This window comes from Pelmatolapia mariae, linkage group LG7 (genome assembly GCF_036321145.2).
Source record: "Pelmatolapia mariae isolate MD_Pm_ZW linkage group LG7, Pm_UMD_F_2, whole genome shotgun sequence".
Classification (NCBI taxonomy): Eukaryota; Metazoa; Chordata; class Actinopteri; order Cichliformes; family Cichlidae; genus Pelmatolapia; species Pelmatolapia mariae.
The window spans coordinates 19,392,628-19,418,396 of NC_086233.1; the positions used below are offsets into that span (position 1 = coordinate 19,392,628).

The following is a 25,769-nucleotide window of genomic DNA, read 5'->3' on the forward strand; positions in this document are numbered from 1 at the left end:
AGCTCTGCCAGGGATCTTTGATCAAGAAGTGGAGTGATGGAGATCTGCATCATATGACCTAAACCCCAGCATAGTTAGTTTGGGATGCAGAATGAAGGAAAAGCAGCCAACAAGTGCACAGCATACGTAGGAAGTATAAGGTCACCACCTGACTGAGAGACTTAAGAGTGTACAAAGCTGTCTGTATTTTTGTAGATGAGTGGAGGCTTCTTTGGACTCAGGCTGTACTTATGTAACTCCCACAGCACCATTTGGCAGAACATCCAACTAAAGAGCCGACTTCAAAGAGATTCATCATGTCCTTCAAGGCACCTCCCCAGTCAGTCACTACTTAATATTCCAGGTATCTTCCCTAATCGCTGACCCATCAGGATAAACCTAACGCTGCCTCCTGAAGTGTGACATTTAACTTGTCGCTTTTGGTGGCGTGATACTCTAAAAAGAAGCAGCAGTGCAACATGTGTCGTGAAAAGTATCCCATGGGCACCATTTGTTTCTAACAATAACTGCTGAGGAGTGACGAGGACAGCTGGCCTTGAAGGGCCTCACACACACATGCACAAGAACAGCACTGATTTTTTTTATAATGTCATGTGGTTGTGTTAGAAGCCTACCTTGGCACACTGTGGATGTGGTCCACACCTTTAGGTCCCTACATCCATCAAATCCAACGACACCCTCTTCAAGGAAGAGTATATATAAAATTCCTCAGTCACCTGATTAACTGAATTAAGCAAAGTGCTAATCAGCTGATTAAAGCTTAATAACTTTTTATAGCTTAATGAATTATGGACAAACTCTGCTTTAGCTTTCATACCACATTTTTGTATTGTATATTAATGGTAGCCCCTTTTTAGAAATCGTACACTATCAATACACATAATTTTAGTCAAGTAGAACTTTTCCTAATCAAAAACTATTAATTTCATTACAACTGCGTTATACACGTTATGCACTTACAGTTGGCAGATACATCCAGACTAATGTTAGGGTTAAATCAGTGGTTATTTAGGATTTATTAAAGCTCAATCAGACAGGTATCTCATTAGTAAAAAGTGACTGAAGAGCTGCTAACGTTCCCATCCCGGGACTTTAGGTTTTTTCTGAAATAATAAGACAAGCTGCAAAAGGCATAGTGTCTCTTGCTTTCATTAAAAGCTGTGCGCAGTTATTTATTGTATTCTAAATTTACATCTTTAAAAAAAAAAAAAAATCTGCCCATGTCTTAGAACCGTTATGAAAGTTAACCAACAAAATTTAATATACATCTCATTGCATTTTTACATAGAGGATGAAAGTAAAGGCATGAAGGTGGCATGATCCACATCAAGGCTCCAAAGTGTCAGGAAACAAACATGAATAAATAGAAGGTGCTAGTTTAGAGGGAAAGGGTGTTAAATTAAAACAAAAACCAAACAAAAAAACCCTCCTGCGTGAAAAGTCTCCAGGTCCTGATATTCAGCATCAAAAGCATGTGGAACGGTGTGAAGCCTGTACAGGAATGACGGAGAAAGTCGGGACTTTGCACTCATCGATAAATTCAGAAGTATACTGTGACTTTAGTTTATAGCTGAACAATACCAGCTAGAAAAAAAAAAATTAGAGAGGAGCTTCTTTCTTCTGTCTCTAGTTTCCCTCTGATGCACTAAAAAAGGCGAGAGCGGGGCTGAGAAACACACTGCAGCAGAATCGAATCGTTTCTCCTTTTTAAATACTTCAAAGAAAACCTGACGAAATACACTTTCAGATTTCACCGTCTTTGTCAAACTTCTACACTTTCAATACTTAACCACGTCTGAAATAACCAGGGATGCACCGACGTATCTGCACTACAGTCTATCTCTAAATAAGACGGCAGTGACCTTTGTTCGCCTGTCATGTGACATTATGCATTTCAAACTGGAGAGTTCCTCATTTTATGTAGCATGAAAGCAAAAACAAACTAAAAACAATCAGTGCATCCCTAGAAATGATCATTTAACAATTGTGAGCTTTGGGATTTTGAAAAGGTTTTAATGACAGGGTCATTAAGTCATGCACGCTGCAAATAACTGCATGCGGTAGTTAATGGTAACCCATCCAAGCACTTTATTTATTAATAGTCATAAACACACACAGCAGCTTCATCAGAGGAGCCTGTGCCCTCTTCACTTTTTGAATGTGGAGTATTTATACGGAGAGCCGTTTGCATGTCACAGGAAGCAAAGGTCTGCCACAGCTGCCTGTAACATTTACCTGATAAAAGAAAAGTAATGTGGATTGATTATCGACTTCATATATATTTTATATAGATTTATATAGTTCTCTTCTCTCGCTCACTTGCTCGCGTCGCGCACTCACACATTTATCCCACTTGCTCTCATTTATTTTTGTTTACAATATAACAAATGTGGTGACAGGCCTGAAATTACAATCACCAAAAACAAACTCAGAAAATCGGGGGGGAGGGAGAGGGGGTGAGGCTGGGGGTGGGGTAGGCTGGGGTATGGGGGACTGCTGCTGCTGCTGTTTGCTGCCCATCACTGACAGTTGCAGCACGGAGGACACAGTCTGCTTGATGCTCGGACATCAAAGAGGCGGCGGCGGAGGCTCCTTCCCCGTAGAGCTGCTCTCTTTAAGCTGGAGGTTCTCCAACGCCACATCTAAAGGCATGATATCCACGCAGCCCATCGCTCCGAAGTCGCCGAAGTCTCGGCGGTCGTCCTCATCTGAAGAGGAGCTCTCTTCGTGCATCAGCGTGGACAAAAGCAGCTCCTGGACAAACAGGCTGCGGTCGGCTCGCTCGCCTTCTAGGAACTGCCGCTCTGCTTCTGACATCTTGGGTTCATTCAACCTAAAGAACGGTTATATTCATTAACACTCACACAGGTAAGAAACGTATTACTGTACTAGGAAGTACTTTAACTAAAAGCAGTAAGAAGGACTCTGCTGAGGTTACAGTTTGCACGTTTAAGCTCGGTGACAATTTTTGTTTCTTAATGCCTAAAAAGTTCATGAAATGGAAAAATGATCAACAATTTACTGAAGTATTATTTCCGATACCGTCTTCTGCACCAAGTCAGAGAACTATTTTCTACTAGAATTTATTTTGGTTTGTTTATCACAAGACAGAAAAGCAAAGGGGGATGGATACTTCTCTAATCCTGTGACTCTTCTCCATAGTTTTCTGACAAATATATCAAACTGGGCAATAAAGCTGTACATTCATAAATACATATACAGCCAACTCAATGGGCAATGAGCAAAATCCACATGTAAATTTAGTCTATAAGTGTTTAAACATAAATAACATGTGAGGCGTGAGGACTTTTGGACTGACTGTCGACGTTTCCTCACAGTATCAAATCTGAGAAACGCACTGTGACATGAAAGCAGCCTGTCTAGACAGAGACGGTTCCTTTCCATCCAGCCCCTGATGGTGCTGATGGTGCTGCACTCAATTTGTGTCAAGAGCTTTGCTGACCTGCTTTTCTGGAAATAGGCCAAAAAAAGTATCCAGCTGTAACCTTTTATAGTTACATCGTAAATAATTCAGTTACATATTTTCCTCAGTCACTGCACCTTACTAAAATATAAAATGAATGTGGTTTTAATATAAATAGTTCCTTCCCAACATCAGTTATCACCAAACTTACTATTTACTATTAAAATACTTTATTATAGCAGTCATGTGTTGTTGCTGGATATCTGTGTTCTGACAGTCTGTTAGCAGAAACACATGGATTTATAGGCAAACTCTAAAGTCCACCTCCAGCTCCACTCACCGTGCTAATAGGAACTGGGAGCTGTGGGACGAGGACGCCGGATTGCTGTCACCCATGGTGGTGGTATTGGCAGTTGCTGTGCTGGGCTGGGGGACGGCGGCGCCGGTGTTGCCCGGGTTGTTGCCGCGTCGCGTGGCGTGTCGGCTCGTCTCAACTTGCTGTCGTGCCGCCTGAGCTTGCTGCCGCTCCAACTGCAGCTGCATCTGGAGCTGCTGGAGCTGAGAGGCTGAAGGTCCCGACGAGTTTATTTGCCCTCCTGCAGCACGCCGCACACCTGACAGCTGAGACAACAACTCTGCAGGAGACGTGCGCACACACACACAAACACAAAGAAGAAGAAGAAGGAAAAAAAAAAGACTGTTTGTTTCTAAATTAAACAGACTTTTAAAAGACAGCGTAAAAAGACGAAGAAAGATTCGGTCACGTGCATTTTTTTGCAAGCAACACAGTATGATGATTAAAAACAAAATATGGTACTTCAAAATGTGACTGACTAAACTGTTTCTTGACAACCATCTATAAATTAGGCACACCCTTTACTTTTGCTTCTTCTTGCTAATGTCTGACTTTAATTTTTTTTTTTTTTTTTTAATACTGTAATCTTGATACTATAACGATCGTAGCACATATATTTCTGCATGTACTCTTCTCCTCTTTGCTTTGAATACAGAATGAAGAGTTTTCGTTTCGGTGTGTTGTTTCTTCAGGGCCACTGTGAAATGGGCCCGAGATAGCAACACAAAATTAAAAGTTATTTGAAAAAGTTCAAGATCTCACTAACTTTGGATGCAAATTCTCACCAAGCCTAAAAAAATGCTCCTGTTAACCACCAGCACTGGATTGTGATCTACAGGGTTTTGAACCACAATCATATCCTAACCACACAGTTTTTCTCATTGTTTAGGATGTGATCAAGGTTTTCCTGAGTGGACATTTTTTTCCCCACGTCACAAAACTATGACACCATAACAATGTCATTGATCACTTGCAATGACAACATTAATTACAACGATCCAGGAACACCACCAACATCAGGATATCACTTAGACTGTATAATTAATGTTGCTGCATTTTTGGGGAACATTTCTGCATTTTGCAAACATTGTGGGTAAACTCCTGATGCTCACCTGCGATTGGGTCCATTGCCTCTCTATTACTGGGGGTGTAAGTGGAGCTCTGTGATGAGGAGGATGAAAGTCCCCCTGTGGAGCCGCTAGTAAAGTGCATATTTGTCCGTCGTGCTCTGGGGCCGCCCAGTCCTCGCCCGGGGTGGAACATCCTGCGTACATGCCGCACACTGCTGGACTCATCGTAAAGGAGGACTGTTAAGGTTAAATCCGGTCACAATGTGCACACACACAGAAGAATCTTGCTATTTAAAACAATTCATGTAGAAAAAAGGCTTATTTTGACACTATTGTGTGGTTAAATGAAAAGGATATTAAATCTCTTGGTGCTCTGTGTTCGAGAGTGAGGTGAGCTGTGAAGTCATCTGTGACATGGTTGGGATCCCCTCCGGGCAAGGCAGCGCATATTGGACAGATCTGAAAAAGAAAGATAGAGATCAACTGGCATGTCTGGTCTGCAGGCAGCAACTCTTCTACCTCACAAAAGGTTTAGGGTATATATATATATATATATATATATATATATATATATACATACATACACACACACACACACACATACATATATACACACATATATATATATATATATATATATATATATATATATATATATATATATATATATATACACATATATATAAAAGCTTTAACTATTAGGCTAAAGAATATACTTTCTTAAACTGCTATTGCCATTAACCTTTTTTGACCAGTCAGGGCCAATGAGTAGAAAATTGTGGTCAATCACTTGGTATGAATCTAAAAAAATAAAAACCTTATTGCTAAAAAAAATGAATGAAAATGAATCTGTACAGGATAAATTAAACAGTCAAAAAGTGGAAAATGCTGACTTCATTTTAATTTCCATTTCATCTGGCAGTAATAGTCATCAGGAACACAAATACTAAGTTAAATAATAAGTTAACTCTGGTCACGCGCTTCAATGGCATCTTTTCACCCCTGCTCTCAAGTAGCTGTTGGTCAGACAACCTACTAGGCAGCCAGGTGTCAGCAGTATGAGCAGCCTGAGCCTTTGTCTTGCTTTGCTCAGCAGTGGAGAATGCTCATAAAATGTCACTGAATAGCTGAAGTGTAGTAACTGAGAATTACAATGATGACTAAATTCAGAGCATGCCAGTGGATAGCAGAGGTAAACTAGGATGCTGGGGATGCTTAGAGAAATGAGGACATTTCTAAGCTTATAATAGTACACAAAAGTCTACTGAGCAGTTCCGTTTGTGCAGTCAGTGTACTCACCACCTCCGTGGAAGTCTCTGAATGCTCCGAGGTGACATGCTCCTGTAGGGAGGTCTCTGTGAAGCCCATCTTGCCACAGTAAGGACATGTGAACGACTGTGGCTGCTCTACTGAAAAAGTGTCTCCTCCATAGTACAAATCTGCAAGGACATGGTCAAACACAACAGCTCTTATTGATGTTCATCACTATTTTGATGATTACTTTCAATAATCAACAATATTTATCACTGAAAATGTGACGAATGGCTTTTAATCACACTTTGGAGTCCTTAGCAGTATCACCATCCTGTACAACAGGCATGGCGATTATGCATATAATCAGAAACCCACAGAGTTAGGTCTTTACCATAGTCTACCCTGGTTAATATACACTGCATGGGGTGCTCTGTGGTGTGCCTTGTTGTCGTGGCTCCGCTCTCGTAGCACGACGCGCACAGGTCGTAGTCGTAGCAAATTAAACACTTGAACCGTCTTCCTCTAAAGTTGCCCTTTAAACACGCATCGCAGCTCACACCTGCAAAACAGAAACGGAGAATAGGAAATAAAACACATGGACCTGACAATACTTTCACAAATTCCTTATAAAGGCGTCTCAGAGGCTGACTGTGAGAAGGCGATCCCATATCTGCAGGCCAGTCTCACTTACACAAGCATGCGTTTTGGAGTGGCACCAACCAACAAGTGCCAGCAATGAAGAACGCTGACATTCCAGCAGACTTCACAACCAACTCAGATTTATCTGAAAGCAGCTTTCATTGCTCACTTTTAACACAGTTCACTCTTTTTCAGGCAGCAGGCTGCCCCCCCCCCCCCAGATCGACAACACCTAAATTGGTTTGGGGGGGGGGGGGGGAGACTGGGCATAGGCAGAAAGGAGAAAAAAAAGCTGTTTTCAATGAGACATCATGCTGACATTAAAGACTACCTTATTTGGCAAGTATTAGTAAATATGTAAACAAGTATTAAGGGAGTTTTCTCTGACTCATCCCACATCTAACAACAGAGACCTGAAGGAACAATATGCACAAAAGATATCTGTTATTAAACAGATGCTGACATAAAGAAACCAATCAAACTGCAACAGGCCGCTTTGGGAGTTACTTAGAGGCTTGGTTATACAGGAGCAAGCTCAACAGGATAAGTAACTGAGTATCTTGCTTAAAAGGAATTTTAACCACCTGCACAATCCTAGTCTCAGCTGAAAAACTAACTGGTCCAGCAGAGGACCACGAAGCACATTATTAGACACCTCTGTTGTACCTTGAACATATAACCGGTCAACAAGAATGGTCAACAAAGCTACTGCGTTCATGTCTGCATTATAGTGCTTCTTTTAAAACTTCTGAGGCAATTTGACGGAACAACACCTGGCAGGTCTTGAAATGTTTGAATGAAATTAGCCAAAGTTGAAGTTTTCGGTTACACTCATCGTAACTTAAACCCTGCTTAAGAGCAGGCTGCCAGTTAGCCAACTTAGTTACTGGTTATACAGTCAGAGGCCTTAGACTTTCAGTCTTCTTGATGACAGTGCATTCGCTAACAGCAGTGTGTGACCAGACGGGACAGTATGGCGCTAATTGAATAGCTCCAAGCTCTTAATGAACAAATACTCTGAATATGAGCAAAAATGTTGTGACAGCAATATCGGGATGTAAGACGCTGTATAACTAATCAGTGCCGGTATAAGTAACGAAAAAGTCACAGGTAAACCAACGACTCCTTGAATTAGCATACATTAGCTTGCTCGCTAGCCCGGCTAATGTAAGGTAACGCAGTACCTAGCAACGGCTAACTGCTGCTCTGCTGCCGTATTTTTGCGAACAGGTTGAGTGAAGTAAAAACGCTCCAGCCTCGATTTAGAAAACACGAGACAGGTGTGTACAGCAGAACTGCTGACAGTAAACACACACGACAAGGGACAAGCCTAGTAACACACGGCGAAAAGCGCAACAACCCTCTCAGACATGAGCAAGCAGTTAGCAAAGCTAGCCCCAGAAGCTAGCTGCTCAGGTAATGTAGCCTTCAACCGGGGCGCCGTGGACCTGTTTATCAACTCACCCTCATGTCGGGACATCCTACAAACAGCGACACAGCCCCCTCCTCGGGCTCCCCAACACGTCTAATGGGGAACGATGCAGTTTTTGAGTCAATAAACTGAAAAATCCTTCACCCTGGTCTGTTTTTTCAGGCAAGATGGATCCCCCAGCAGCTTACAGTTTGTACTGCTTCCCCTCCCAGTGTCACTTATGGGTGAGTGCTGTGAATGAACACTAGGCGGCGCTGTCCGCTATAAAATCACTCGACCCGGACTGTGCTGTTGTGATGCACCAATTCTTTAACCACATTTTGCCTGAAACATAGCATAAGTTATATGTGTAAAAAAAAGAGTTTCTCTCAGCATAAAAAACAAATACATTTTTAAGGGCCTGTGTCCCAGATAAATCCTTTTGTTCGTGACATATGACTGAGGTTATTAGCATATTAGATTGCTTGCATTGCATTTTATTTGACCATTACTTTTAGATGGACTGCTTCAGTGCATACTCCTTATTTTGTCATTATAAAAGAAAACAACAATATATAGCTACACTACAGGACAAAAGTTTTAGAACATCCCAAATTATTTCCCAGTTATTTATTGAAATTCAAGTTGTTAAAGTCCAATGAATAGCTTAAATGGTACAAAGGTAAGTGGTGAACAAAACGCTAATGTTACCCCAAAGTGAAAAATAATGTACATTTCAGAATCATAAAAAAGGCCCTTTTCAGGGAACACAAAGTGGGTTAACAATTGCTGCTCTGCAGCAATGGAGGTTGATCAAGCTTCGAAAGTTGATGCTACTAATTCCTACAGGTGTTCCAACCTTTCTGGATTACTTACAACCCCCTTTGTCTGCATAAAATCAGTGTTGAAACACACTGTGGTACCATACCCTCGTGAGCATCAGTTGAACAGTATTGTACTGCAGAAAGTAGTGTGTTGCTACAAAAATGGCTAGAAAAAGGCAATTAACAATGGAAGAGAGACGGACCATCATAACACTTAAAAATGTAGGTCTTTCCTACAGAGAACTTGCAAAAAAGTGTCAGTGAGCACAGTTTCCTTTACCATCAAAAGGCACTCAGAAACTAGGGCAAACTGTCACGGGAAGCGGTCTGGCAGACCCAAAGCCACAACTGAATCAGAGGATGAGTTTCTGAGAGTTAACAGCTTGTGTGATACTGCCTATCATCACAGGACAACAGCTTCAAGCACAGCTTAATAGTGGTGATAGTAAGCAAGCCTGAGTTTCACCTGTGAAGAGTTCAAGCTGCAGGTTTGACAGGACGAGTTGCAGCAAGAAAGCCATTGCTAACACGTCAGAATAACACAAAGAGGCTTGGGCCACGAAACACCGCCATTGGACTACTGAAGACTGGAAGAAGGTATTATGTTCATCACGTTCATCCAGTCACATGGTACGAACTGAAATTAACCCACAGGTTATGTATTTATGCATGAAGACATGCTTTAGACCACCTGAAGTTTGTGGCTGGCATAGCTGATGGTGTTGGTCTAAGTATTTTAGAAACTGATGATCTGAAAGTTCTCTGGATGATGAATGTATAACCAGACTGCTTTGAGCTGATGGATCCATCTGGCCTTGTGTCAAAGGTTCTGGTTGCTGGTGGTAAAATGGTGTGGAGGATATTTTTTTGGCACACTTTGGGACCTTCAGTATCAACGAATCATCATTTATACACCACAGCTACCTGAGTATTGTTGCTACCCATCTTCTGATGGCTGCTTCCAACAGGATAACACCATCTGGCAAATCTCAAATCATTCTTGAACATGATAGCGAGTTCACAGTGCTCGCGTCCATAATCTCCAGATCTCAATCAGTAGAGCACCTTTGGGATGTGGTTAATGACAGATTGGGAGCAGTATATTAAACAGATCACAGTTCTGATGTGTGGTTTGTCTGAACAAAATGCAAGAGAAATGATGATGTTCTTTATAAAAATTATTTATTTTTTTGTACATCAGATTCAGTTCATATATCTGTGCTAATGAGGACACATACACTCTGACAAACCAGTGCATTACAATGAAGATTTCACAGCAGTGTAGAAGGCTGGGCTGGAGCTCACTTTGCTTCCTACAGTTCCTCTGAGTTGTTATCTGTAAGTAAGCTCTGACTGAACAAAGAGAGGTGAACTCCACCCTCGTGCATGAACCCAACGTGGCCACACAATCCAAAAATTGACTAACAGCTACACATTCTCTATATACAATTTATTACATGTGCTTTAATGTCAACAGTGGAGTGAGAGCTGAGGAGTATTAAGAAACAGAAGAGCTGCCTCTTATTGTTGCTTATTTCCCTCAGCATTAAGACATAATTATGAGGGGAAAAAGCTACAAAAAGAGGCTAGAATATGTTTCTCCTCAATTCAGATTATAATCTCTTCTAAAATATCGGGCAGCTGTGCAAACTTTGGAAACAAAAAGGTACAAATAAGGTACTTTAAAGCAAGAGAAAGCCTAGAGTGTGCTATGCTTGTGCACACTACAGCCACCAGAGAATCCCTTTACAACATAGAGGAAACTAGTGAACAGTTGGACATATATTTCTAAACTGGATGATTATTAAGTTCCTATTTTGCAAGTTAAAAGGAAATCAAAGTATCTGCTGTGATATCTCAGCCTCGGCATTCAGAACACAGTCATTCAACAGGTTCGAAATATCATTTTCATTCAAATGAAACCGAAATAGTGGATACAAACCCTCGTCTTTATATATATATTTCACTACGGAGTAATTATACTTTCAATACTTTTAATCAAAATATACCATTATTTACATATCTGCATACATCTTAGCACTGAAAATGTGACAAAAGCCATATCATTTTCTCGAGTGTAAATTGTGTATATTTATGTGTTATTCATGATATTTGTAGCACCTGAGCGAAATCATTTCTCTGACCACCGATCTGAAAACCCCCCAAAAAACAAACAAACATTAAATTAAATCCAAACACGATCCTGTACATGTTAAGCTTTACATTTGTGACCAGATATATTTACAGTACAATCAAAGATTTGGATTTTGAAGACGTGGCAGTCTGTATCTCCATGGTAACCGAGGTGATGACAGGTTAATTACAGACTGCAACTTTTCTTAAGTAAAAAAATAATAATTGCATTCAGGTTTTGGTCTTTAACAAACATTTTGACATTAAAAATGTGCCATTTTATACGGTTTAAATTCAGCAAGAACAACAACTACTTAATACCTAATACAGTGTTTCATAAACCTAATCAAGCAAAAGAGTTTCACACAAGGGTGTAAGCTATCAGACAGACTGGTCCAACACATGGAAAGTTCACATATTGTCTCAGAAGCGTGCATAAAAGTAGCTTAGGCAACTTTGGATCCTCATTGTGAAAAAACCTGAGTACTTTTTTTTGCCTCTAAAGCTGGAGTGCAGCTTCAGGAGCTCTGAAGCCTTTGGATTTCTGCTGTATGTCACAGAGTTAGTTGGTTAGATGGTGCTTTTTTAGCCAACTTGGTGCCTTGCAAGTGATGGTCTCCTCCGTCCCGCCTCTGGCTCCTCTTCTTGAACTGCTTGATGGGACTTGATGCGTACTGTTACTGTTTGTTGGTCATGTCGAACAAATAGCATGTGCAAATACTTCTGTATAGTCAGTGTGTTCGTCTCCGCGTGTGAGCCAGTTTCATTTCGGCTCCAGTGTTGTAATCTAGCGCTTGGAAAATCAAAGAGTTGAGAAGTATTTGCAAGCTTTACCTGATAAATGCCAGTGCAGGAATCAGTGAAGATAATGCTGTTTGTTTTGTTTTGTTTTCCAGGCAGTCAATGTGTCACAGCACTAATATCAGTGGGTCTTATGGCGTTTCCTATGTCTGTATGTTAGTTTGTAGGTCCTGATGGTGGGTGGCTGTCTGGATACTTCACTCTGCCTCTTCCTCCTTTGGATAGTCCCTGGATTTTCTCTTGAAAAAGCCAAACTGGAAGAGCAGAAAAGTGAGTCACAAAACTACTCAAAACAGAAAAGGATACTTTGACATTTTTGGACATATGCTTATTAGCTTTCTTGCTGAGAGTTTCTGTCATCATCTGTCTTAAAATCAGGATTAAAGCATAAACTTTACATAAAACATCTTGCGGTTACCACGATTTTCCCTGCTAGCGCTATGGCCGTAGATGTTTTGGCTTTTTGGAGCCAGAAGTGATGATCTTGAGACAAAAGTTTTATCAGCCAACAATATAAAGCCCAAACACACATAATATAGCCATGTTAATTGTTAGTTGACCATTTGAAACACTTAAGTTTTTTAGGCATCCATCCATTCTCTTTCACTTATCCAATTCAGGGTCATGGGGGGGGGGACAGGAGCCTATCCCAGGGTGAGAGTCGGGGTACATCCGACGGTACAGGGCTAACATAGACAACCATTCACACACCTATAGGCAATTTATAATCCTCAATTAACCTAATCCTACTAATTGCATGTTTTCGGACTTTGCAGGTACTCTGGAGAGAAGCCACCACTCTGACGTAGCAATGCTAACCACTATTCCACCTCAATTTTTTTGAGTGTGCTCTGCAGTGACAAGATGTCACATGGTCACAATGATTTGAAATAGTTTGCAGAATATTACCTTCCACAGAATGAAGATAACGAGTGCTAAGATGAGCAGTCCTATCAGGATACTGACGATAATGATCCAGAACGGGATTCCTCTGACAGTATCTTTGGAAACCTGGATACTGACCTGTTTAGAGGAAAAATACAGTACATACTCTAAATATACACATATATGTAAACATACATAAGCATTTAATGATAATGAGATGTCACATGCTTACTATACCAGAACTTTCTGACTTACACTTCTGATCATGTCGTTACTGTTCACTTCAAACACGTCTTTCTGCTTCCTGATGTCCAAAGTCCCGTTCACCACCAAGTATAGACCGGAAAACTCGCTCTGTAAAGATAGATATTTAAATATTTTCTTTCCTTTCTGTCCATCAATCAGACAGCTGTCAGCCTGCTTTTATTCCAATACTATATTGTATTTAATATTTATCCCAACCCATGAGAAAGAGCTGGTCAGAGAGAGCCAGACAAGCCAAAAGCACGCAGCGACGTCGCATCTCAAAACGTACCTCGATAAACGTAGGCTTCCACAATCTGAACGCCACGTTGAGCTGAGCGATCTTTTTGCCTTCAGAAATCGAGCAGCTAAACGATTCAAACTTTGTGTGGCTGTCTTGCTGCAGAGCAAATTAAACACGTAAGATGGGTGCAGGAAGAGTTCAGCGATCTGTAGAACACGAATGTCATCACTCACCAGCAGGTAGTTACTGAGCGTCTCTTTTTTCACTTTCACCTCTTTAACCTCTGGGTTAATTTTAAAAGGATTGATCTGTCCTTTTGTGTCACACATCATCTGCAGAGTAGGGAGAAAACGACATGAACGTTGGTCTGTTTCTTCGCATACGCTTGCATATCCATGGAAACATACTTACATTTGAGTAGGTGACATGCGTCAGGTACAGTAACGTGTTCTTCCTCGGAGACTCAAAAGGATATTTCACTTCAAGGCCAAGGGTTGGAGTCACCCCGTCACGTAACTTTTCCACCTGAGGACATGTGAGACACAGAAAAGGAGTGGAATTCATATTACCGACACCCTGCGCCACATATGAGCTATAAGTTCTGTGTTTGTATTCATAAATCATCCAATATGATCACTGCGTGCAGATGTTACCGTGTAGGTGATGTTGACCTCTTCTCCAATCATACTGATGTCACTGAATTTTGAGGGATACTTATCCTCTTGTGTTATTTCAATGTGGTTGTTCAAAGGCGACCTGAAAGGGACATCCTTTTTACATTCTTCACTTCTCAATCAGAGCTTTAGATGCAAAATGATGTGTCTAATAAAGTTATAGGAAATAGAACCAAAAGTCTTGCTGCCACTAAAAAAAGGACATTCTTGAGCTATTCCTAATTCCTTACAGGGCCAGTCCAACTACACCAATGCTGAATAAGCCATCAGTCTATGTGCATTAACTTTACCTGCATTAACATATTTAGGCCACTTGCTGGCAGCACAAGATGCAAACAAAGGCTGACATAATATCACCTTCCAAAGATTTTGAAAGGATGTCAATACAACATTCATTCTTCTTTTAACCCAATTTTACAGCCTGACATTGCTCAAAAGTACATCTATATGCTCCACTGATGCATCTGTCTGTAGATACCCACTGAGTGAAAGCGTGGCATACTACAATAAGCCATCACAGCAACTCTAGGTGTTATAATGTGAATATTTATTAGAAGACAGTTATTGGACTGCAAGACATCAAAAGGTCAAGGGTCAAACTATGTGTGAGAAATCCTAAATAACCTTAAAGTAAAAGCAATTAATGAATTCCACTGACTTTATTAATCAATAAATCAATACATGTTTTGTTTTTTTGTTTATTCTTCTTATTACTTAGTAAATAAAAGCTGCTTTAATAGACCACGATTATGCCACACCTGTCCTAAATTACCAGCAGTGGTAATTACCAAAATCATGTTTCTATAGTGGTTAATCCAGCAGTATGGATCAGCTTTTAAATCTAAATGGCATTTTTAATACTAAAATATAATAATTGTTGTCGTTCATGAATTGAAAATGAGTTTGAGTGGTTGAATGTTATGTGTTTATACAATTCCATATACTATCACATCATTCACAGTCCCCAGACTACAAATCCAGATGACGGTGACATTATCATTACATGCATGTTAGCAGCATCGTAAGCTCCTGGCTTGGTTAACAAGGAGGAAAACACAGCACAATGACTGACTCTGTTGTGGTACTAACTTTTTATTCCAATATAAAAAGAAATGCTAATATTCTTTTTCTTATTATTATTATCATCATCAATAACAGTGGAAACTTTTACTTGTCTGGCTAAAAAGAAAAGAAAAGTAAATAATGTATCTTTAATGCAAAGGTGTCGGTTCACAGCTACTCACTTTACATCTACTTTGAACGTGAGTCCAAGTTCATACTTGACAGGGATGGAGATAGACACACTGTTGTCACCCATGGTAGAGAAATCTTCTTCATTGTCACTACAAAAATACAATTTACATGCATATGTAAAATTAACACGAACATCCATCCACCATTTTGGACAATTAATCACAGAAATAAGCAGAAACAAAACTTTTTCATCTTTTTTTCCAGAATTATTATTATTATCCTGATGATGTGCAGAAAGATGGAGGGATTCTTTCACCTTGTAGCTGTCACGGTGAACTCAATTTCCTTCTGAAAATATTTGAGATTCACCTCAAATTTCACTGTTATTGTTTCCTGTGGATATGACATCAAAGCATAGGTTTAGTGAGCAGAGGTAAAGAAAATATATTGTACAGGTAAGATGTTTTACGGATCCTGCACATGGCAGCTGAAACTAACCTCTTCATTGTTTCCCAGGAAGGGGTACCCCACTTCAATGCTCACTTCGGTGTCATTTACAGTGGTCGTCTTTGTATCTGGCTGAAGAATTGTAGTCACAGAATTACACGCATTGCTTCAGTCCGTAAAGTCAAATAGCGCAGAGAGAGGAGGGAAAGGGTTCTTACCTCTACGTTCACAAAGTTGATGTTTTGTGTAAAGTTGATTTTCACGTTGGTGTTATAAGCTTTGTCTTTGAGGTTTTTGACAGTGATATTCAAATAAATGATTTCCTTTTCTTTGATCAATTTACTGGAGAAGTACATAAAAAATAACAAGTCATAATGGCTGGATGCGATGCACACACATCAACACAAGGGTGCAGTCATACTCTGGAACAGTCTGACTCGGCTGAATGACTCCAAAACTACGACTTACAACACATCAAGTAACAACTCTGATATGAGAAAGAAATAGTACAGAATAACATTCAAGAAAAAATATATATGTGTATAAATATACACAAACCCATTTCTGAAAAAGCTGCAATTCATTTAAATTCCTGTATTTAACTGAAAACAGTGCAAACACGGAAACAAATGCTCAAACTAAGATCTGTCATGCTCGTTTTTGGTTTTATAACAACATTATAATAATAATAATTCCACTAACCTCTGCTCATCACATTTAGCCTTCAGGGAGAGGTCAGGAACGCACGTCTGAGTTTTGTTTCCACAGTCCATTAAAGTAATCTACAAGACATTTTTAAGAAAATAACAAATTAAATATTTCCAAAAGCTGCATTTTTACTTGGCCTTGCAGAATGATGCTTGTATGAGTTTAAGGCCAATTCAAATCCGAGTTTAAGATCTGTACATACAAGATGACTGCGTGACTTCACAACTACTTTGCAAGCCAATCGTGGTAAAGACTCAAACTCTCATAGCCTCATATTGAAGTATGAATATACTGAGTCCAGTAGATAACTTGTGAAATTAGCAATAAGAATGAAAATAAGCTGCATGTTTGTTTGCACCCCTGAGAAGAAGTGTTCCTTTAGATGACCTTCATTTCCTTTGCCTTTCCCCCCTGAGAGTGTTTCAGGCTCACAGTTGCATTTGTTCCCATTCCTAATAGTCTCCCACTGGACTGATAAGATCAACATTATCTTCTCTCCCAAAAAGGATGGGATTGGAATATCATTTGCAGTGCAATGTCAAAAGAAAAACACTTCCGTTTGATAACTTCCTCTTCTCTGGGTGTTTGTCCCCTTCTCTTCCTGTCAATAACAATAACAGGAGAGGTCCCCGTGACGCAGCATGAACATAACACATGTGGTTGTGTGTTTACGTGTGAGCAAAGATAACAATGCGACTAATGCGTACGGGCTTTAAATGCATTTTCTAGTACACGCTGAAGCTGAATCCTCCTGTGATGTTTCCCAGCTTTGTCGGGAAACATCGCGCACTCCAACCAATAATCTGGGAACCCTCTTGTTAGAGGAAATATGCATGTGGGGGTGTGGGAAGATGGTCCTGGCTGCTGGTGCTGAAACACTAATGCGGGCTGAAACTGAAGGATGGTAGTCAGCTGTTGCAGAAGCTAATGTACTGTATCAGCAGCCAGAAAAGAAAACCCGTCCCCTCGCTACGGGATTATAAAGACAGACTGGGGTCAAATTCTTCCTGCCTGCAACTTTAAATGTTCTGCTTAGTGTAACTAGTTGATTATTTTACTAAAAGAAACCATAAGTGATATAAGAGGTCCTACATTGGCATTGATGGATTTGGGAAGACTTTCATCCAGCACAGGACCGTCTTCATCAGCTTTTCCGAACTCCACAGACACAGTCAGAGGTCCTCGGAAGTCTAGCCGTTCCTGGGATAGAGGACGATGAGGCAAAGCAGGCAGGAAAATAAAAGGCAGAGGGAGAAAAAAAGTTAAGAACAACGGAGGACTTTAAGGTCAAAATTCACTGGCTGCTTTCTGATGCTGAAGCTTTGCTGCATCAACTGCAAACTGATTCTTTCAAAACAAACGTGGTAAAATGGTCAGTTGAACACTGAGCTGTGTAATGATATGAGGAATGCTTTCTTGGCACAGTTCACTCCCTTCAAGTCAATCACAGCTTAGATAGCACAGCATATCTGAGTACTGCACCTGACCTTTGTCACCCCCTTTTAGCCACTATTTAAGGTCATCTAGTGGCTACTTCCAGCAAGATAATACCCCTGTTTTGATTCTCTGGAAGAATTGAAGGCATTTTCAGAGCAAATGAAGTCTCCAGTGTTGCTGTGCAGTCCTTGATAAAGTGTTTGACAAGTCTATTTGCAAGACTTTGCTGGAAAACCATTCAGCATTTGACTTTAAGCCAGGGGTGGGCAACTCCAGGCCTCGAGGGCCGGTGTCCTGCAGGTTTTAGAGCTCACCCTGGGTCAACACACCTGAATCACATGTTTAGTCCGTTACCAAGCCTCTGGAGAACTTCAGGACATGTTGAGGAGGTCATTATCCATTTGAATCAGCTGTGTTGGATCAAAGACACATCTAAAACCTGAAGGACACCGGCCCTCGAGGCCTGGAGTCGCTCACCCCTGCTTTAAGCTAAAAGAAATGTCAAACGGATGGTAGAGCAAAGGTCAGAGAACCAACAGGTATTTGGATTGGTCCTCTGGGGATTATAAGAGTCAGCGTAAACTTTTGCTCCTGTCCATTTAGGAGATGTTGAGGCAGTGTTTTCACTGGTTAAAAGAAAGCATCATCATGGTGGTAGCAAAGTCCTTCATCAAAGCCACCTCACTGAAAACCGTCAAAAAAGCAACACTCGCTAGCGCCACGGGCGTCAGGACAGACACAGGTTTGTGATCGGTCTCTGCTACTGAGAAAAAAAGCAATTTACCAAAGTAACTGAGATTTATTTGTGTCTGTGTGCAAAGCCTTCATATGATGGACACACGCAGATCCAATTTGAAAGTGGTGCGTCACATTGAGGCGCTGCCTATGATGAAGTCCTTCTTGAGACCGTTCCAAATGCTGATTAAAACTCAAAGGACGCTGATGAAGAGCTTTTAACATGAAAGCGCCGCATTTACAACCAGCAACACTGACCTGCACAGACTGTGCCTGTTGCTTAAACAATTATAAACCACGCTGTTTATAAATTGTTGCTATGTTGATTTTTTTTTCAGTATTTCAGTCACTGATATAAACTTTATTTGTATTTTAACTGATGCTTTAGCAGAGACAAATTTTCTGTGAGACGGGTTCAGATCTGGATCCGTCTCGGATTCAGGGGATATAGACGCGGCGCTTCTTCTGTGCTTGTTAAATTCTCGACCCCGAAAGACCTCTGCCTGAGGACAAGTGGGAAGTCTCTGGTCTGACTTGCCCACTTGAACAGAGCAGGTATTCATACTCAACACACATAATAACAACAGCTGTTTCCAACGATTAGCTCCTCTTTCCTTCACTAAAGGGTTAGCCAGTCAGAGAAATCCATGGCTGGCACGAATGCCCGGAAGCAGAAGCTGCCCACGAAGACGCTTGGTTTTAAAGTAGGTGGTACAGCAAAGGTTTAAAAGCTTTTAGCAGTTACAGGTAAAAGTAGTCAATGGATCACTACCTAATTCACCTTCTACTTCACTCTAATCACTGTTTCATCCTCACTCCTTTCCTCCAAGTGTCTCCAGATAATTTATCGGCCAGTGCAGCACAAGGTTTAAACGGAGCATGCTTTGATCAGGACGGGGTCTGTTTTATGTTAGGTCTTCCTGCTCTGCATAGGACAGCTTTACCCTCCCTCCTCTCTGGCTAACAGCCCTAAAACACCATTAACATTTCCAGGAAGGCCTGAATATAACTTTCACTAATGAGCAGCGCAGCAACAAAAGGAATCCACTTGAATGTTGTGTTTAGTAGATGCAGACTGAAAATAAAGTCAGACTTTGTACAGGTAAGAAAACACAACTGAAGACTTGCCGACATCATGAAGGTTTTCTCCATGCATTGTTTCGTTCCGTCCATGATGGTGAACTTCTCTGTAGTCCTGCGGTCATTTTTTAAATCTTTGCTAATAAATGAGGCCCTGGATGTGGCACGCAGACTGTCCAGTGTTATAGTATAGGTTATATCTACAAGACACACGAAGTTAAAAAAAAAAAAAAAGTGGTTATAAAGAAGAAAAATAAGCGAGAAAAATTGCAGAATCAAGTTGGTTTGTTACATGACTCACTTGCAGTTGTGTTTACAGTCGACTGGTTGGATTTGACTCTGTAGGTAAAGCACAAGTTGGTCTTCACACAAATAGATTTCCTATTGCCGTGTTCACACTGGTGCTCAGTCTGCTGGAGGTTGACTTTAGAGGGGTTGAAAGTCATGCTGGCATGCAGCTCTGCAACATCTCTGGACCTGGTAACACAAATGAAACGCATCAACTACTAGAAAACAAAGCACGCAGGAACAGTGCGTGTGCAGTTCAAGCACTGCACATCCTGCACACAGTACTGCAACGAACCACAAAGTAGTACGTTACAGCAGCACGTCAAATAGATGATGTCACTGATGCAGTCAGTCAGAGTAGAATAAATAATTTTAATAAATGCATCCGCTTTCACAAAGGAAGGAACTAATACATCTTGAGAATAAAACTTGGCTTCAGCTCTCGGCATCCAAATGTTAAGCTTTCTAAAACAGAGCCAGCAGTCCAAGAAGAAGAGCCTGCCTGCTGCCAAATCCTTTTTAAACTCTAAGTCACTTGGGAAATGGAGTTTTCACACAGCCTAGTCGAAGCTCTGTCAGTAGAAGCTGTGGGAGAAAGTCTGCCTTGGAGGTTAAATCATGCTGTTGGCTTCAAAACTTTGTGGGCTGAGGATGTATGCTGCTCTCCAACTGTGAAGTATGTTGCGGGGGTTTTTAAAAGAGAAATCACAAGGAGGTTGATGGTCACCAGCCTACAACCCCAGTGGGACATGCACAGCTGTCTAAACCCTGATTAATGCAATGGAAAGTGGACATGTATGCTGTCTCTGGGCTGCAGCACTGCTGCTGCTGTTAACGATTGAAGTGGAATGTGTGGCTTTTGCTGTGAATGTTTGTATGTGAGGATGGGCCACGACTCACCAGAACAGCGAGGCCCCTCCCAGACCTCCTATAGTGATATCAGTGATTCCATCTCCATTTAGATCCATGACTCCATGTATGGACTGACCAAAGAATTTCACCTTTTCGCCATCGCCACCTGCAGGAATATGCTGAGGACACACCAACAAACAAAGCAGGGGATATTGAGGCAAAATTGCAGTTAATTTAAATCCATTGTGGTTATAATAGTGACGCTAACTTGGGTAAACAGTATTTGCACAGAGCGGAAGCATCTGTAGCCTTATCTAAAGTATACTGTAATGAAAACAACAACAACAGATCTTTCAGTATTATAAATTCCATCTTCTCACCTGTACAAATTTCTCTTTGAGTGATTTCTGGTCTCCGTGATAGATGTAGACAGCCCCTCTGTGGTCATTTTCAAAAGGTGCACCAATCGCCACATCATTATACCCATCAAGGTTAAGATCTGTCACTGCTGCAATGGCTGTACCAAACCGGGCACCGCACGGCTCATTTTTATTGGTGCAGCCAGCTGATTGGAGCGTACAGCAGGACTGATTAATAGGCTTTAAAGTATACTCGTGCTTAAATTTGTTATTCTGTAACAGAGGAAAGACAAAAAAAGCTCTTTTATTTCGTGACTTTTAGCAGACGTCTGACAAAACTTATCCGACTGATCTTATTTTCTGTACCTTGAGCCTGTAGACGTAGACTCGTCCCTGCTCATCTTTTTCTGGGCCCATGTACATTGGAGCTCCGACCAACAGCAGGTCAGTCAAGGAATCCTTATCCACGTCAACAGTCTGAAGGACGCTGCCAAAGTAGGAACCAATCTGCGCAAAGCCCCAAATCATGTTTCAGTGTTTGCTCCACTGAACGTTACATTCAACTTGCACATTATATGCAGTAAGCAGTGAACCCAGAGAGCCCACATTAAGCCACAGACTAATATAATATAAACTAATATAGCTGAATGCTCACAAAGAATTTGGTGCATCTTGACCAAAATAATGATGAATTACACCAGCATCTTGTCCTGAATATATAAGACATAAATATGCACACATTTACAGTCATAGTCATTAATATTTATATTATTGTGCTTTTATGTATTTATTTACTATTTATTGATATATTGTATGCTATCTAAGGAGCTGGGAAAGAAAAGCGTCTGGACTTCTTTAAGTTGCTTGAAGACGTTCAGAACTGAAGAAGCTTCTCGGATGAGAGGTTGTTATATTGCCGTTTAGTGTGTCTATATTAAATATGTTGCACATCACTTGTTTTGGGGGGTTTTGCATTATTTTATTTCTGTTTGAATCAGGCTGATGACTTGTCATACAGGCACATTTTGTAGCCATATTTTAAAAACCGCTCCTTTATAGCGCACTATGGACTAAACATAGTGTTGCTTGTGTTATTGGGCACTTCCTTTTGCCAGGAACGAATGGCCTGGAGCCACTTACTGACAATCTGCCCAACCAGTCCTTGGAGTTCTCTCATTGGACAATATCCATGTGGATGTGTTGCTGGATTTTAAAAAAAAACAAAAAAAACAAACCAAAAACCTTTTCAGACTTTTTCCTCTACTGCGAGCTCCGCAGACGTAAATGAAGCTATTGTTTCTATAAATAATGGCTTATGTGAATGATGTGTTTTTACAGTGGCTCTGATATGTAAAACACAACAGCGGACAAAGTGTGTTTTCTATTAATTACTGTGTTTTGCATCTTTCCCTTTCTTTTATTATTTTCCTTAAAGGCACATGTGTAATTAGCTTAAGATAGAAACAGCACCGCGAGTTACCATCTTTAAGCTTCTCACATCTCCAGTGCAAAAGCGCCCTGAGGAACCGAGGCTAACCAAGCCTGCCAAAGACTCACCTGTTCTCCTTTCAGTATCTGCGAGATGACGATTCTGTTATTTTCATCGAGTCCGTAGATAACAACTCGGCCGGTGTGGTTGTACCGCGGTGCACCTGTGATGTACAGCTCTCCCTCAGACGTGGATGCTGACTGCACATCATACCCTGCGGAGAGTGCATTTACAAGCACGTTTTTTCAATCCAAACAGTACGAACCTTCAGGAGTGTCACAAAAGTATCTGCGATTTACGATTTCTCTAGAAAAGAAATGCACCCTCGCTCTGTTTATGGGATATTTTTAATGCCTCCCCTGGCAGCTGTTTACTTCTGCGTATGAGAAGGAAACTGTAAAACACTGGAAAGGAACACACACCCACTTAGAAAAGCGCACCGCAGCTCTGCATGCTGTAGCCTGAGCATTCGGAACGAGCATGTGCCAACAGCTGAGTTTATAGTATGCGAGCTACCAGCGCTCCATCTAATGACATGTTGATTAAATAACTTGATACTAAGATACCACGGCTGCTTTACGGGCCATAAAAGGCATCAGCATGGAGCGACGAGCCTGTGTATTATTATTTATGTGACACAGAGAACAGAATCTGCTTTCGAAGTCAGACAAATGACGTACCTATTTTCCCCTCACAGCAGAAACTTCCATATTTATTCTGCAGCTATCTTTTTTTAAAAACTTTATTTTACATCAGAAACACTTAGATCAGATCTAGGTCAGTGGAACAAAAAAAAGGTGTGTATTCCATGTATTTTATTCAGGATACTACATTTTTTTTAGCTTTAACTTGCTTTAGATTGATATATTTTAAGAAATCATTAACATAAATAATCTAAATAAATAATGCAACAGTCAAAGAAGAGGAGAAAACAGGAAGACTGTTAATCAGGCACTTATAAGCATGAAGCAAAAATATTTTTGTAAACTGAAATACATGAAACCAAAGTTTATTCATTAAATTAATTAATTGCTAAAGTCATTTTTTAAATTTTATTTATTTATCATGACTTTATGTAATTCTTCAGACTCCCCAAATGCAATAAACGGAAGTATACACATACACGTCTAGTCCTGATTCTCCATATCAAGGGAAAACAGAGAATATAAGCCTTTTTACTTTTAGGCTGCTTTAAATTAGATTATATCCAACAAACACAGCTAGTACTTAAAGTGGCCTGTAGTGCTTTATAGCAAAGTAGGCCTGGATATTTAGACGGTAATAAAAGCATCATAAAAAGCAGTAGCAGTAGCATTAAAACTATCCATAATTTTGGTTCCATAATTGACATAAATACATATGAGAAGGCAAAGGTACATATTATAAATAGCCTCCTGAGTAGATTTTAATTTTTTGCACTGTATTAGTAATGTTGTTAGAATATTTTATTCCTAACAAACTCTGACCCCTTCATTTTTAAGGCTAAATATGTATAATATGTAAATATGTTAAACACATTTCACCAAAAAACATTTAAACAAAGTCTCTTTTATAGTAAAGGCTGCTATTATGCATCTAACAGCACTAACGGGTAATGTAAGTAAATAACTACAAGAGCAAGTGTTGTGCTGAGGAACTCACTTAAAGGTCAGTTATTATATTTTTTTTAATTCATGAAGACTTTAAATTTATATATCAGTGACATTTAAAGGAACTATAAATTTTATGAAGTTTCCACTCACCGAGGTACGCGGCCAGCCTTTCATTCCTAGCCTCTTTCAGTGGGTCAAAGAAAGCATCTTTCCCTGGAACCACGCCTCCTCCAGGAGTGTACATTACCACTGTCCCGTTCCATTCATAAGCTCCCACTGCTCCCAGTATCACACCTTCCTAAGGGAGATAACAGACAAATATGTGGTGGAAAAAATAACCCAATCCTTTATTTAAGCAAAACAGTGGCTCCATAGTGTAGTGGTTTACACATCTACACTAACAAGCAAAATATCCCTAAAAAAATTTACTAATAAATACAAACACAAAAATATGCCAAATTGATGAGGTAGACTTACTTTGAGGTAGACTCTGCATTTCATATACACTACTTAGCCCCTCAAATGTAGTGGGGGTAAGCAGCAGCAGAGTACAAGCATCACAAAGTTGTATTTAAGTTCTGCACTTGTGTAAATGCCCTTCATCAGAGACCTTCAGGATCCCAAACAATCAAAGTTGCACCGCTGATGGGTGCTTTTCACAACTTTCTGTTATTATAGTTATTTGGAATTTGTTTGGTAACAATATTATGCAAAAGTAATAATAAAAAAATGAAAAAATAAAATAAAAAATGATACTATGGCACAAATCAAGATTATTTTTAAATGTAAGAAAGAGCACTGACTTTGGCATAGGACTGTGGCCTGTAAGTACACATTAAGTGCAACTTAAAAGTACAGCTATTGATCCCATAATAAAATAACAAGCATGTATGGTATATTATTTCAACTGAATATATCTTTCGCTCTTTTTTGTCCAGAGGAAGCACAGTTAACTAATAGGAATGGGAGGGGTTGCAACAGGACATGACATCTTTCATTAGCCACAACAAAGTGCGTCAAGTGGCTCTTTCCCACTAATGACTGCTAAAGTGTGGCGTCACATGTTTAGGATTCAGTAGTATGACTCAGCTTAGGAGCCACTTCAGAGTAAGAGAGAGTCAGAGGAGATAAGAGCAGGAGGAGGAACATAAAAAAGGGGCGTTTTTTTAAATTATATGCAGGAAATAGATACTGAATTTATCCAATCAGCCTTCTGACTCAACATCCCTTACAGACTTTTCTGCTGTGTAAATCTTTCATTTGCTTTCTGATTCACATACAATCAGACAAGATAGCACCAGGATATCACAGTGAGCAAGTCTCAAGTTTCCCAAAATTAACCCACAGAGCTGAGTCACCAAACAGCTGTAGATGGACCAGAGATAACAATGCGGTATTGTGTCGGGATGAGTTCAGCAGTTCCTTCCTGGAAGTTCCTTCTAGCAACTTCCTTGCTGATGAATCCACGTCCGTGCAAACAGTTCACTTTGAATCCACAGATAGAGCAACTTATCACTGCTGTGATCTCAAAATATGATTCATCCTTCAGCCATTTGGTGCGGTCTGGTTACAATAAGTGATTTAGCAGGACCCAACTATTACTCTGTAAACAATCTATGTGGTAGCAGTTT

The 25,769-nt window shown here is 40.3% G+C and overlaps 2 protein-coding genes across 2 annotated transcripts in view; both read right to left on the bottom strand.

Moving 5' to 3' along the window:
• Window positions 1-2,064: 2,064 nt before the first annotated feature.
• On the bottom strand, window positions 2,065-8,390 carry kcmf1 (potassium channel modulatory factor 1). The gene is made up of 7 exons (XM_063480606.1): window positions 8,207-8,390; window positions 6,495-6,662; window positions 6,149-6,288; window positions 5,207-5,308; window positions 4,892-5,075; window positions 3,765-4,059; window positions 2,065-2,833 (listed from the first exon to the last, which is right to left on the bottom strand). Exons 1-7 carry the CDS (start codon window positions 8,220-8,222, stop codon window positions 2,569-2,571), a joined length of 1,170 nt encoding a protein of 389 aa, XP_063336676.1. The 5' UTR covers window positions 8,223-8,390; the 3' UTR covers window positions 2,065-2,568.
• Window positions 8,391-10,142: 1,752 nt separating this feature from the next.
• The window catches only part of itga1 (integrin, alpha 1), a 59,922-nt gene continuing 44,295 nt past the window's right edge, over window positions 10,143-25,769 (bottom strand). The window contains exons 11-30 of the mRNA XM_063478293.1: window positions 24,289-24,436; window positions 22,615-22,760; window positions 21,424-21,564; window positions 21,079-21,330; window positions 20,747-20,877; window positions 19,860-20,035; window positions 19,607-19,758; window positions 17,399-17,506; window positions 16,301-16,380; window positions 15,817-15,940; window positions 15,650-15,730; window positions 15,468-15,544; window positions 15,202-15,300; window positions 13,937-14,039; window positions 13,695-13,808; window positions 13,517-13,615; window positions 13,332-13,439; window positions 13,052-13,150; window positions 12,821-12,934; window positions 10,143-12,165 (exon numbers count right to left, since the gene is read on the bottom strand). Of these exons, the coding sequence (XP_063334363.1) occupies window positions 12,109-12,165; window positions 12,821-12,934; window positions 13,052-13,150; window positions 13,332-13,439; window positions 13,517-13,615; window positions 13,695-13,808; window positions 13,937-14,039; window positions 15,202-15,300; window positions 15,468-15,544; window positions 15,650-15,730; window positions 15,817-15,940; window positions 16,301-16,380; window positions 17,399-17,506; window positions 19,607-19,758; window positions 19,860-20,035; window positions 20,747-20,877; window positions 21,079-21,330; window positions 21,424-21,564; window positions 22,615-22,760; window positions 24,289-24,436 (2,409 nt within the window). The 3' untranslated portion in view covers window positions 10,143-12,108. The remainder of the gene's footprint in view (window positions 12,166-12,820; window positions 12,935-13,051; window positions 13,151-13,331; window positions 13,440-13,516; window positions 13,616-13,694; window positions 13,809-13,936; window positions 14,040-15,201; window positions 15,301-15,467; window positions 15,545-15,649; window positions 15,731-15,816; window positions 15,941-16,300; window positions 16,381-17,398; window positions 17,507-19,606; window positions 19,759-19,859; window positions 20,036-20,746; window positions 20,878-21,078; window positions 21,331-21,423; window positions 21,565-22,614; window positions 22,761-24,288; window positions 24,437-25,769) is intronic.

Bases quoted from the DNA above. Each gene is read 5' to 3' on its own strand.
- kcmf1 (XM_063480606.1), bottom strand. The intron at 6,289-6,494 runs GTAAAGACCTAA...ATGTCCTTGCAG, and splicing joins ATTAACCAGGGTAGACTATG to ATTTGTACTATGGAGGAGAC. The intron at 2,834-3,764 runs GTGAGTGGAGCT...ACCGTTCTTTAG, and splicing joins TCCCAGTTCCTATTAGCACG to GTTGAATGAACCCAAGATGT.